This window comes from Theropithecus gelada, chromosome 8 (genome assembly GCF_003255815.1).
Source record: "Theropithecus gelada isolate Dixy chromosome 8, Tgel_1.0, whole genome shotgun sequence".
In the NCBI taxonomy this organism is placed as follows: domain Eukaryota; kingdom Metazoa; phylum Chordata; class Mammalia; order Primates; family Cercopithecidae; genus Theropithecus; species Theropithecus gelada.
Genome location: NC_037676.1, coordinates 38,586,633 through 38,600,766, shown reverse-complemented (window position 1 = coordinate 38,600,766; position 14,134 = coordinate 38,586,633). Strand labels below are relative to the sequence as shown.

Here is a 14,134-nt window from a genome sequence, read left to right as displayed (position 1 = left end):
TTCAGCTAGTGGCCATGAAGGATAGTGGGAAGATACTGATGAGAATACACTTTATGTTATGAAGAGGGATGGGGGAGAAATCAGAACTACATCATTCTATAGGTTCAATAGACTCAAAGAAGCCTGGAGGCTCAAAATTAGGGTGGTCATATTTTTAATTGTCTCCATCCCAAGTGTAGGTCCCATTCTTCTCCCAATTAGAACCCTAATCCTGAAAAAATATACCTGATAAGGAATTCAAACTTATATAGAGTTTAACTTCTCAATTAAGTCTTCCTCATCTCCCTCTAACCTCTTTTTTAAACGATGAGGGCTCTTTATAAGTTAGCAGAGGCCCTCTAGACTCACACTTTGCTTTTAAATGCATGCCCTTTTGTTACATTTTCCTAAGTTCAATGGTATTTGGCAATAGCCATTTAATGCCATTACCCTTAAAATTACTATTTGCCCCATTAATTTCAATTGTACCAGCTAATGTATTCTCTCTCACAAGTATACTATCCCAATCTGCCGAGAGAGTGTATTCTGAACTTCCGCCAGTGATGAGGTGCTCATTGATAGCCTGGCAGAGAGTGATTTGGATTTGAAAACTCATCTTTTAGGCTATATTTACTTATTCCACTGTCATTACCAATTGGTAGTTGGGGCCTCTAGGAGCTGACATCTAAATGAGGTATACTGTAAAGGCTATTTATTAAAGATCAGAATATTCAGAAGTGGAAGGAAGCTGGATGAAGCAGAGGAGAAGTCAAACTGAGATGCAAACCCAACAAGGTCTTGAACAAACCAGTAGGTAGCTATTTGGTATATAAATAACCTGCCAGTGTGTGTTTGATTGGGCCAAAATAGGCAGACCTTTTTTATAAAACCCCCACCTCACGTAATTGTTGCATGTGTGCTGGCTTGAGAAGTGTGTGCCTTTGGGCAAAGTGTCTCTTTGCAGTTGAGAAAAATTCTGAAAGAGCTGATAGTTGAAGACTACTTGATGACAGATGGCGGTATTTTCCCTATTCACTACCGTGATTTTCTTTTAGCATTCTATTTTTATTGTTTTAAATGCAAACAACATGGCTATAGGTTTTATATTTCTTTTGTTTTACTGTCCTTTTATCTTGGTTATAAGCTCCATGAGTATAATAATCATGTGACAATGTCCATCCGCTTGAATATTGTAGGCTCTTTGCATATAGACACTCAGTGTATAATTTTGAATAACAAATCTACTTATATTTCAACATTTCTTTAAAAGTTTAAATTTACTTAATAAAAGAATGCAAAATTAATGTAACTACTTGTTAGTTAACATGTCCCATATAAAATACCACCTATGGTTTTTGGTAACAGAAGAAAAATGCCTGCAAGTAAAAAGCTAAGTAAATGAATCAAGGAGAAAATGGGAAATGAATGAATTAATGGATGAACAAAACACTGCATCAGAAGACGAAAGTTTTGACGCATTCATGTTAGTTTTGTGGAGATCTTAGAACATATATTATAGGAATACACATTTTCTCAAACATCCTGTTGCAATTAGAACTCAAAAAGATGTCTTGTGTTAAGTAAATGAATTCTAGGTTGAAGGCTTTTTTTTTAATTATTAAAAAAAGGAAGAATATATTGTAGACTCTCCTTAATGAATCTTACAGAAAGTATTATTTAATTTTACTTTTAAGAGGTATTTTAAACCCTGTTAAAAATAACAAGTAATACTATTCAAATAGAAATAAGTATTAAAAAAACAAAACATACACACATAAAAAGTAGCATCCTAGAAACACAGCACACAGAAAATAGCATGGACTTGTGATTTAAGAAATCATAGTTCTGCAGCTTTTGTTGAATTTTGGTTAAGCCTCCTAAACTGAAATTTATTACTTAAATAATAAATTTGAGGAAGGACCTCAAGGAAGGTCCTTGAGGAAGGAAGACAAGATGGACCATACAAAATGTCATTTGGTACAAATTATATTCCTCAGTTTACCACTAGGCAAATAAACCAACTTTACTCAACTAGAAAATAATTATATTTATACGCATTTCATTGGGTAATTTTGATCTGTTTATATTATTTTAATTCCTCTAAAACTACAAAATTATATTTGGATATTATGAATAATTGCTCACCAGAAAAGCAAATATATATGCACAAGTATATTAGAATTACTCTCAAAGCTGTTTGAAAAACAAAATATAAAAGTGAATTTTGATCAGGTGGCTAAGACTACCATTATCTTAGCAATTATTCCTCAATTAGGAAATATGATTTTTTTAAATGAAATTCATTCTGAGCTTTGTAAGTTTCATGCCATTAAAATTAGATCATTAATGTGGGGAGTAATAGAAAATTATATAAATTTTAGAATCTACTGATTTTAATCTTTATATAAATGATGAGCTGCAAATATGGATTTTTGCCCAGATAGCTAATCATCAAAAACAAAAATCAAACCACAATAAAAATAATGTATGGTCTTTTCTTGGAAAACCTCAGACACTTTTTAAAAACTAGCCTTCATTAACTAAAACTTAATTTTTATAAATCTTGTGGTTCAGGTTCTTCCATTTCTAGAGTTGTGTGGTATATAATGTATTCTACAGAGAGATGCAAATTTAAGGCAAAATAAATATGAAAGAAAGAGCAATACCTTTTCCAAATATCTTGGCACACTGGTTATCAGTAGTTTGACATTGTCCATTATAGCAATAGGCAGTTCCCAACTTGCACAAATGGCCATTCAATGCATAAGTGTCAGGAACACAATCACTAGAGGTTCCATTGCAGTACTCTGTAAAATCACACTCTGGATCAACACTCTTTCTACATGGAGTGCCCACTATTGACAACTGGGAGGAAAAGGAAAAATAAAATTATGTTCTGTAAATCATTTTTTTTCAATTGCTTAGTGAAAAGATTTAGCACATAAAATGTTTCTAATTATTGATATTTGAGGGAACACCAGAGTTCCCAAGTCCATGAGTTTGCCAAAAAAAAAAAAAAAAAAATCAAATACAGTATTCATTGTGAAGCCCAGAGAAAACTGGCTGAAAGACATGAAAGAATCCCTTTTGACAGTGAGTTTGCAGTTGCTCACCTCCTTTGTGCTCTACATTTTGAAACAAGCTGACTCAAACAGCATTAGAAAACAACTACACAGATCAAACATACCTGTTCCTTGGAACTATAGGAACACCGTCTCTACCTTTTGGTTCTCGGAGAAACTCAGGAGCCAGGCTTCCTGGTTTCAGTCCCTGTCTCTGACTCTTACTAGCTTATTTGTATGGGTAAGAAATACAATCTTTGTGTTCTACTTTTGTAAGCTTGGAATAAAAGACAAATTCTCATAGAGGTCTTATGGGTATTGAACAGGAGTAATGGAAAAAGTTCTTAGAACAATACATAGTAAATGGCATGCACATACGATAGCTATCATCACATCACATCACATTAGTATCTTTTTTTTGAGATGGAGTTTCGCTCTTTTGCTCAGGCTGGAGTGAAGTGGCATGATCTCATTTCACTGCAACCTCCATCCTCCAGGTTCAAGCAATTCTCCTGTCTCAGCCTCCTGAGTAGCTAGGATTATAGGTATATGCCACCATGCCTGGCTAATTTTTGTATTTTTAGAAGAGACAGGGTTTCACCATGTTAGTCAGGCTGGTCTCAAACTCCTGACCTCAGGTAATCCACCCACTGTGGCCTCCCAAAGTGCTGGGATTACAGGCATGAGCCACTGTGTGCAGGCTTGAGCCACCACACCCAGCCTCATTTTTATATATTTATCATCATCTGAGAGCACAAAGGCCTCCTTGCATCACTTAGGTGAGGTGTACAGTTATTGTCAAAATTTTGCAGTGACCTGACCTAATAGGTTGCCATCCATAGTGAAGTTCACCATGTTGAAATGGTGTCCTGCTATATATGTTGATGTCACACACATGCACATACACGCACACACACAAACACATATACAAAATACAATCCAGTTTGATGAAATTAACACTTATATGGTTTGGTTGTGTCCCCACCCAAATCTAATCTTGAATTGTAGCTCCCATAATTCCCACATGTGATAGGAGGGACCCAGTGGGAGATAATTGAATCATGGGTGCAGGTCTTTCCCATGCTATTCTCCTGATAGTGAATAGGTCTCACAAGATCTGATGGTTTTATAAAAAGCAGTTTGCCTGCACAAGCTCTCTTCTCTTGTCTGCCGCCATGTGAGATGTGCCTTTCACCTTCCACCACAATTGTGAGGCCTTCCCAGCCATGAGGAACTGTGAGTTCATTAAATCCCTTTCTTTTGTAAATTGCCCAGTCGCAGGTATGTCTTTATCAGCAGCATGAAAACGAACTAATACAATACTTAATGAAACAAAGATGCATAATAAATAAAAGAAATGGCAACTTAAAAGTGATGAAATTTAACAACTTTTTCAACTTAGAATTCCATACCCTGTAACTATATATTTCAAAAATGATTGAGATATAAAGACTTTCCTAGACAAAAAATAACCAAGGAGCCAGGCATGGCTAATGTCTGTAATCGCAGCACTTTGGAGGGCCTAGGCAGATAGATTGCTTGAGCTCTGGAGTTCAAGAACAGCCTGGGAAACATGGTGGAATATCGCATCTCTACAAAAAATACAAAAATTAGTTGGGCATGGTGGTGTGTGCCTGTAGTCCTAGCTACTTGGGAGGCTGAGGTGGGAAGATGGCTTCAGCCCAGGAGGTGGAGGTTGCAGCTAGCAGAGATAGTGCCACTGCATTCCAATCTGGGCAGCAGAGCCAGACCCTGTCTCAAACAAAAAAATAACTGGGATAATTTATTTTCAGAGGACAAAAATGACAAGAAATAGTAAAGGGAGGTCTTCAGGTACAAGAAATACGATAGTAAACACAAATCTGCAAAAGGGGGGGGCGGAGCAAGACGGACGAATAGGAACAGCTCCGGTCTCCAACTCCCAGCGCGAGCGACACAGAAGACAGGTGATTTCTGCATTTTCAACTGAGGTACTGGGTTCATCTCACTAGAGAGTGCCGGATGATCCGTGCTGGTCAGCTGCTGCAGCCCGACCAGCGAGAGCTGAAGCAGGGCGAGGCATCGCCTCACCTGGGAAGCGCAAGGGGGAAGGGAATCCCTTTTCCTAGCCAGGGGAACTGAGACACACAACACCTGGAAAATCGGGTAACTCCCACCCCAATACTGCCCTTTAAGCAAACGGGCACACCAGGAGATTGTATCCCACACCTAGCCGGGAGGGTCCCACGCCCACGGAGCCTCCCTCATTGCTAGCACAGCAGTCTGCTATCTAACCCCAAGACAGCAGCGAGGCTGGGGGAGGGGCGCCCGCCATTGCTGAGGCTTAAGTAGGTAAACAAAGACGCTGGGAAGCTCCAACTAGGTGGAGCTCACAGCAGCTCAAGGAAACCTGCCTGCCTCTATAGACTCCACCTCTGGGGACAGGGCACAACTAAACAACAGCAAAAGCAGCAGAAACCTCTGCAGACGCAAACGACTCTGTCTGACAGCTTTGAAGAGAGCAGTGGATCTCCCAACATGGAGGTTGAGATCTGAGAAGGGACAGACTGCCTGTTCAAGTGGGTCCCTGACCCCTGAGTAGCCTAACTGGGAGACATCCCCCACTAGGGGCAGTCTGACACCCCACACCTCACAGGGTGGAGTACACCCCTGAGAGGAAGCTTCCAAAGTAAGAATCAGACAGGTACACTCGCTGTTCAGCAATATTCTATCTTCTGCAGCCTCTACTGCTGATACCCAGGCAAACAGGGTCTGGAGTGGACCTCAAGCAATCTCCAACAGACCTACAGCAGAGGGTCCTGACTGTTAGAAGGAAAACTATCAAACAGGAAGGACACCTACACCAAAACCCCATCAGTACATCACCATCATCAAAGACCAGAGGCAGATAAAACCACAAAGATGGGGAAAAAGCAGGACAGAAAAACTGGAAATTCAAAAAATAAGAGCACATCTTCCCTGGCAAAGGAGCGCAGCTCATCGCCAGCAACGGATCAAAGCTGGATGGAGAATGACTTTGACAAGATGAGAGAAGAAGGCTTCAGTCCATCAAACTTCTCAGAACTAAAGGAGGAATTACGTACCCAGTGCAAAGAAACTAAAAATCTTGAAAAAAAGTGGAAGAATTGATAGCTAGAGTAATTGATGCAGAGAAGGTCATAAACGAAATGAAAGAGATGAAAACCATGACAAGAGAAATACGTGACAAACACAGAAGCTTCAGTAACTGACTCGATCAACTGGAAGAAAGAGTATCAGCGATTGAGGATCAAATGAACGAAATGAAGCGAGAAGAGAAACCAAAAGAAAAAAGAAGAAAAAGAAATGAACAAAGCCTGCAAGAAGTATGGGATTATGTAAAAAGACCAAATCTACGTCTGATTGGGGTGCCTGAAAGTGAGGGGGAAAATGGAACCAAGTTGGAAAACACTCTTCAGGATATCATCCAGGAGAACTTCCCCAACCTAGTAGGGCAGGCCAACATTCAAATTTAGGAAATACAGAGAACGTCACAAAGATACTCCTCGAGAAGAGCAACTCCAAGACACATAATTGCCAGATTCACCAAAGTTGAAATGAAGGAAAAAAACTTAAGGGCAGCCAGAGAGAAAGGTCGGGTTACCCACAAAGGGAAGCCCATCAGACTAACAGCAGATCTCTCGGCAGAAACTCTACAAGCCAGAAGAGAGTGGGGGCCAATATTCAACATTCTTAAAGAAAAGAATTTTAAACCCAGAATTTCATATCCAGCTAAACTAAGTTTCATAAGTGAAGGAGAAATAAAATCTTTTACAGATAAGCAAATGCTTAGAGATTTTGTCACCGCTAGGCCTGCCTTACAAGAGACCCTGAAGGAAGCACTAAATATGGAAAGGAACAACCGGTACCAGCCATTGCAAAAACAAGCCAAAATGTAAAGACCATCGAGGCTAGGAAGAAACTGCATCAACTAACGAGCAAAATAAGCAGTTAATATCATAATGGCAGGATCAAGTTCACACATAACAATATTAACCTTAAATGTAAATGGACTAAATGCTCCAATTAAAAGACACAGACTGGCAAACTGGATAAAGAGTCAAGACCCATCAGTCTGCTGTATTCAGGAGACCCAACTCACATGCAGAGACATACATTGGCTCAAAATAAAGGGATGGAGGAAGATCTACCAAGCAAATGGAGAACAAAAAAAAGCAGGGGTTGCAATCCTAGTCTCTGATAAAACAGACTTTAAACCTTCAAAGATCAAAAGAGACAAAGAAGGCCATTACATAATGGTAAAGGGATCAATTCAACAGGAAGAGCTAACTATCCTAAATATATATGCACCCAATACAGGAGCACCCAGATTCATAAAGCAAGTCCTTAGAGACTTACAAAGAGACTTAGACTCCCATACAATAATAATGGGAGACTTCAACACTCCACTGTCAACATTAGACAGATCATGAGACAGAAAGTTAACAAGGATATCCAGGAATTGAACTCACCTCTGCAGCAAGCAGACCTAATAGACATCTACAGAACTCTCCACCCCAAATCAACAGAATATACATTCTTCTCAGCACCACATCGCACTTATTCCAAAATTGACCACATAGTTGGAAGTAAAGCACTCCTCAGCAAATGTACAAGAACAGAAATTATAACAAACTGTCTCTCAGACCACAGTGCAATCAAACTAGAACTCAGGACTAAGAAACTCAATCAAAACCACTCAGCTACATGGAAACTGAACAACCTGCTCCTGAATGACTACTGGGTACATAACGAAATGAAGGCAGAAATAAAGATGTTCTTTGAAACCAATGAGAACAAAGATACAACATACCAGAATCTCTGGGACACATTTAAAGCAGTGTGTAGAGGGAAATGTATAGCACTAAATGCCCACAAGAGAAAGCAGGAAAGATCTAAAATTGACATCCTAACACCACAATTGAAAGAACTAGAGAAGCAAGAGCAAACACATTCAAAAGCTAGCAGAAGGCAAGAAATAACTAAGATCAGAGCAGAACTGAAGGAGATAGAGACACAAAAACCCTCCAAAAAATCAATGAATCCAGGAGCTGGTTTTTTGAAAAGATCAAAAAAATTGATAGACCACTAGCAAGACTAATAAAGAAGAAAAGAGAGAAGAATCAAATAGATGCAATAAAAAATGATACAGGGGATATCACCACCGACCCCACAGAAATACAAACTACCATCAGAGAATACTATAAACACCTCTACACAAATAAACTAGAAAATCTAGAAGAAATTGATAATTTCCTGGACACTTACACTCTTCCAAGACTAAACCAGGAAGAAGTTGAATCCCTGAATAGATCAATAGCAGGCTCTGAAATTGAGGTAATAATTAATAGCCTACCAACGAAAAAAAGTCCAGGACCAGATGGATTCACAGCCGAATTCTACCAGAGGTACAAGGAGGAGCTGGTACCATTCCTTCTGAAACTATTCGAATCAATAGAAAAAGAGGGAATCCTCCCTAACTCATTTTAGGAGGCCAACATCATCCTGATACCAAAGCCTGGCAGAGACACAACAAAAAAAGAGAATTTTAGACCAATATCCCTGATGAACATCGATGCAAAAATCCTCAATAAAATACTGGCAAACCGGATTCAGCAGCACATCAAAAAGCTTATCCACCATGATCAAGTGGGCTTCATCCCTGGGATGCAAGGCTCGTTCAACATTTGCAAATCAATAAACATAATCCAGCATATAAACAGAACCAAAGACAAGAACCACATGATTATCTCAATAGATGCAGAAAAGGCTTTTGACAAAATTCAACAGCCCTTCATGCTAAAAACACTCAATAAATTCGGTATTGATGTAACATACCTCAAAATAATAAGAGCAGTTTATGACTAACCCACAGCCAATATCATACTGAATGGGCAAAAACTGGAAAAATTCCCTTTGAAAACTGGCACAAGACAGGGATGCCCTCTCTCACCACTCCTATTCAACATAGTGTTGGAAGTTCTGGCTAGGGCAATCAGGCAAGAGAAAGAAATCAAGGCTATTCACTTAGGAAAAGAAGAAGGCAAATTGTCCCTCTTTGCAGATGACATGATTGTATATTCAGAAAACCCCATTGTCTCAGCCCAAAATCTCCTTAAGCTGATAAGCAACTGCAGCAAAGTCTCAGGATACAAAATTAATGTGCAAAAATCACGAGCATTCTTATACATCAGTAACAGACAAACAGAGAGCCAAATCATGAATGAACTTCCATTCACAATCGCTTCAAAGAGAATAAAATACCTAGAAATCCAACTTACAAAGGATGTAAAGGACCTCTTCAAGGAGAACTACAAACCACTGCTCAGTGAAATAAAAGAGGACACAAACAAATGGAAGAACATGCCATGCTCGTGGATAGGAAGAATCAATATCGTGAAAATGGCCATAATGACCAAGGTAATTTATAGATTCAATGCCATTCCCATCAAGCTAGCTACCAATGGCTTTTCTTCACAGAATTGGAAAAAACTGCTTTAAAGTTCATATGGCACCAAAAAAGAGCCCGCATTGCCAAGACAATCCTAAGTCAAAAGAACAAAGCTGGAGGCATCACGCTACCTGACTTCAAACTATACTACAAGGCTACAGTAACCAAAACAGCATGGCACTGGTACCAAAACAGAGATATAGACCAATGGAACAGAACAGAGTCCTCAGAAATAATACCACACATCTACAGCCATCTGATCTTTGACAAAGCTGACAAAAACAAGAAATGGGGAAAGGATTCCCTATTTAATAAATGGTGCTGGGAAAATTGGCTAACCATAAGTAGAAAGCTGAAACTGGATCCTTTCCTTACTCCTTATACGAAAATTAATTCAAGATGAATTAGAGACTTAAATGTTAGACCTAAAATAATAAAAAACCCTAGAAGAAAACCTAGGGAATACCATTCAGGACATAGGCATGGGCAAGGACGTCATGTCTAAAACACCAAAAGCAATGGCAACAAAAGCCAAAATTGACCAATGGGATCTAATTAAACTAAAGAGCTTCTGCACAGGAAAAGAAACTACCATCAGAGTGAACAGGCAACCTACAGAATGGGAGAAAATTTTTGCAATCTACTCATCTGACAAAGGGCTAATATCCAGAACCTACAAAGAACTCAGATTTACAAGAAAAAAACAAACAACCCCATCAAAAAGTGGGCAAAGGATATGAGCAGACATTTCTCAAAAGAAGACATACATACAGCCAACAGATACATGAAAAAATGCTCGTCATCACTGGCCATCAGAGAAATGCAAATCAAAACCACAATGAGATACCATCTCACACCAGTTAGAATGGCAATCATGGATTAAGAAAATGTGGCACATATACACCATGGAATACTATGCAGCCATAAAAAAGGATGAGTTTGTGTCCTTTGTAGGGACATGGATGCAGCTGGAAACCATCATTCTTAGCAAACTATCACAAGAACAGAAAACCAAACACCGCATGTTCTCACTCATAGGTGGGAACTGAACAATGAGATCACTTGGACTCAGGAAGGGGAACATCACACACCGGGGCCTATCATGGGGAGGGGGGAGGGGGGAGGGGGGAGGGATTGCATTGGGAGTTATACCTGATGTAAATGATGAGTTGATGGGTGCTGACGAGTTGATGGGTGCAGCACACCAACATGGCACAAGTATACATATGTAACAAACCTGCACGTTATGCACATGTACCCTAGAACTTAAAGTATAATAATAATAATAAATAAATAAATAAATAAATAATCTGCAAAAGAAAATAGAGCTCAGAAATGAAACAAATGATGTCAATTAATTTAATTTCCTTTTTCTTTTATTTACTCTAAAAGATAAAAGTCTATTCAGCAAAAATATTAAAAATGTATTTTGTTTTATAGTATATGATCATGTTCTATTATAAGAATTATTCACTACACATTAAATGAAATAAGAAGTTAGCCTGATTAATTAATGATTTGTAAAGCAATAGTTAATCAGTAATTTGGAATCAATAATTTGTATGGATCCATGATTTAAATGATTTTTAAAAGGTACAAACAACAAATCAGTAGCAAAGATAGCATAAAACCATATATTTTATAATTTTAGTGTTTACATTCAGTTTACAAAGCAACTATAAGTCTCATAAGTGTCTGGTGGGAACTCAAGACAGTACAGTTGCTTTGAAAGACTGTTTTTCAATTTCCTGTAAAGTGCCATGTTTACCATATGATCCAGCAATCCCTCTCCTAGGTATCTAGCTAAGTGAAATGAAACAATATGTTCATACACAAATATGCTTATGAATATTATTTAAAGTAGCCATATTTTCATCACCAAAAATGAAAAACAGCCAAAGTATCCCTCAACTGGGGAATGGATTAATGAACTGCGGTATATCCTTACAATCCTTGCAATACTACTAGTGTGCAGTCACTATAAAGGAATGATCTGCTAATAAAGATAAGAACATGAATGAATCTCAAATACATTATGCTAAGATGCCTAATTCACATTTGCACATATTGTATGATTCAATTTATGTGATATTTTTGCAAAAGCAAAATTACAGCTCCAGAAAGCAGATCAATGGTTACCAGGGGCTGAGGGTGGAGTCATGGATTGAGTATAAAGAGGCACAGGGAAATGTGAGAGGGGAGTAATGACATTGCCTACCCTTGATTATGATGCTAGTTATAAGCTTAAATATGTTTCTTCTGACACTTGGGAATATTCACTAACAGAATTTTAGTATATTAAGTTACACATTAATAGCTAAATTCAACAAAAAGAATACATAGAATATTTACATAGCAGTGATTTACCAGAATTGGAATAATAAAATATCTTGCTATTAAGGAACTTGTTTTCTGACCCAAATGTGTGTCTTGGACATAATACTATATTACTGCATAAATATTTAGCCCATATTTACTAACTCTTGTATAATACATAGTTATGTAACCTTTCCAATATCAATAAATACTGTTTGTTTCAATTGTATATATATGATTTGCATTTCAGTTATCAATAAGTGAGAGTTCTTTACACATTCTATATGATGCATATTTTGTGTGCTATTCATGCTACAATTTTTTCCACAATCATTTATCATTTATTTGACTTTATAATTTATTTGAGAGTTAATAACTTTTTGGATGTAGTAATGTGTGCTTTTTCTCCCTTTTATCTGATAATTTACAAGTTGGTAAACTTTGTGATTTTAACCCTGAAGAATAGAGTCATTACTCAGAATCCATGGGCATTTGGTTCCAGGAACCCTCAGGGATATTACATCCATGGGCACTCAAGTCTTTTATATAATATCTTGTAATATTTGCATATAACTGATACACATTTTCTCATATATATTTATTATCTCTATATTACTTATATTACCTAATACAGTATAAATGCTATGTAAACAGTTATACGGTATTGTTTAGGGAATAAAGACAAAAATAAAAATAACAAACTGTGGCATATCTTTACAATATTTGCAATACTATTCAGCAACAAAAAGGAATTATTTGCTAATAGACACCACAACATGAATAAATCTCAAAAGCATCATGCTAACGTGCCTAATTCATGTTCGCATATATTAAGCGATTCAGTATGTGGAGCTCATGCATATAGTAACTGTAACAGTATCTGTCTGAGATGACGTTTATATTTTATAGCAGTTTTCCTTTAAACTTGTGTTTGTTCATGTACTCTACATTTTATTTCACTAAATTCCTTATATATTATTTTTATTAATTGCACATTGATTCAGATAATACAGACTTCTCATACCACAGTTCAACTTTTAATGAATGTTGGTAACTTACCTCACACTTTGATGTACAACATGGTCCAGAACCACATTTTACTGAGCCCTTCAGTTTACATGTGTTATAATCACAGCACTTCTTAAACTGACATTCCTAAAATTTTAGAGGAAGAAACATTATTACAGTTCAACCACTTAAGAGCTCTTGTTTCTTAATCTCAATTTCAATTTAATATTCTGTTCTGTACAAACCTGTAATTATACAATGTAATTGTATAATTCCAATGAAATTGTATTAGTTTACCATTTCTTTTCTTCTTCTTCTTCTTCTTCCTTCTTTTTTTTTTTTTTTTTTTTCTTTTTTTGAGACAGGATTTCACTCTGTCCCCTAGGCTGGAATGCAGTGGTGTGATCATGACTCACTGCAGCCTCAACCAGTGAGACCCAAGTGATTCTCCCACCTCAGCCTCCTGAGTAGCTGGGACCAGAAGTGCAAGCAATCATGCCCAGATATTTTTTTTTCCTTTTTCTTTTCCTTTTTTTTTTTTTTTTCGTAAAGACTAGGTGTTACTATCTTGCCCAGGCTGGTCTCAAACTCTTTAGTTCAAACGATCCTTCTGCCTCAGCCTCACAAAGTGCTAGGATTACAGGAGTTAACAACCATGCCAGACCCTATTTTACTATTTCTAGAATAGCCACAGGTGCATGCAAGTATAAGAACTGCAGAAATAACATCTAAAATAGCAGTTGGTCAGCAATATTCATTAGCTAAAATATTTGATAATTAACTCGTAAGTTACCAATACCAAAATATATCCTTGAGGGAATGAAAAGGTGGTTTTCAGGAGAAACAAACTTTTCTCAAGGGTCTCATGGGTGATTTGTTTACTAAGGATTCCAATTGTAAATAAAGGTAGAGTGAGGCAATAAGTAGAGTAAAAATGTACTTAGTATTTATTTATGTACCACATTTTACTATAATAGAAATAAACAAAAAATGCCTATACCTATTATTTTTAAAAAGTAAATGGCAGTCAATTATTATTCAAATTAGGAGCTGGGTGCAGTGGCTCACGCCTGTAATCTCAGCACTTTGAGAAGCCAAGGTGGGCAGATCACTTGAGCTCAGGAGTTCAAGACCAGCCTGGCCAACATGGTGAAACCCCATCTTTACTAAAAATACAAAAATTAGCCAGGCTTGGTGGTACGTGCCTGTAATCCCAGCTACTCAGGATGCTGAGGCAAGAGAATCACTTAAACCTGGGAGGCAGAGGTTGCAGTGAGCCAAGGTCATGCCACTGCACTCC

The 14,134-nt window shown here is 37.6% G+C and overlaps 1 protein-coding gene across 2 annotated transcripts in view; it reads right to left on the bottom strand.

Annotated features, from left to right (window-relative positions):
* The window catches only part of LOC112630255 (disintegrin and metalloproteinase domain-containing protein 18), a 149,386-nt gene that overhangs the window by 55,720 nt on the left and 79,532 nt on the right, over positions 1 to 14,134 (bottom strand). For both annotated transcript variants that reach the window (XM_025394424.1, XM_025394425.1), the window contains 2 exons: positions 12,886 to 12,981; positions 2,646 to 2,844 (listed from right to left, as the gene is read on the bottom strand). In XM_025394424.1, coding sequence (XP_025250209.1) covers positions 2,646 to 2,844; positions 12,886 to 12,981 — 295 coding nt within the window. The remainder of the gene's footprint in view (positions 1 to 2,645; positions 2,845 to 12,885; positions 12,982 to 14,134) is intronic.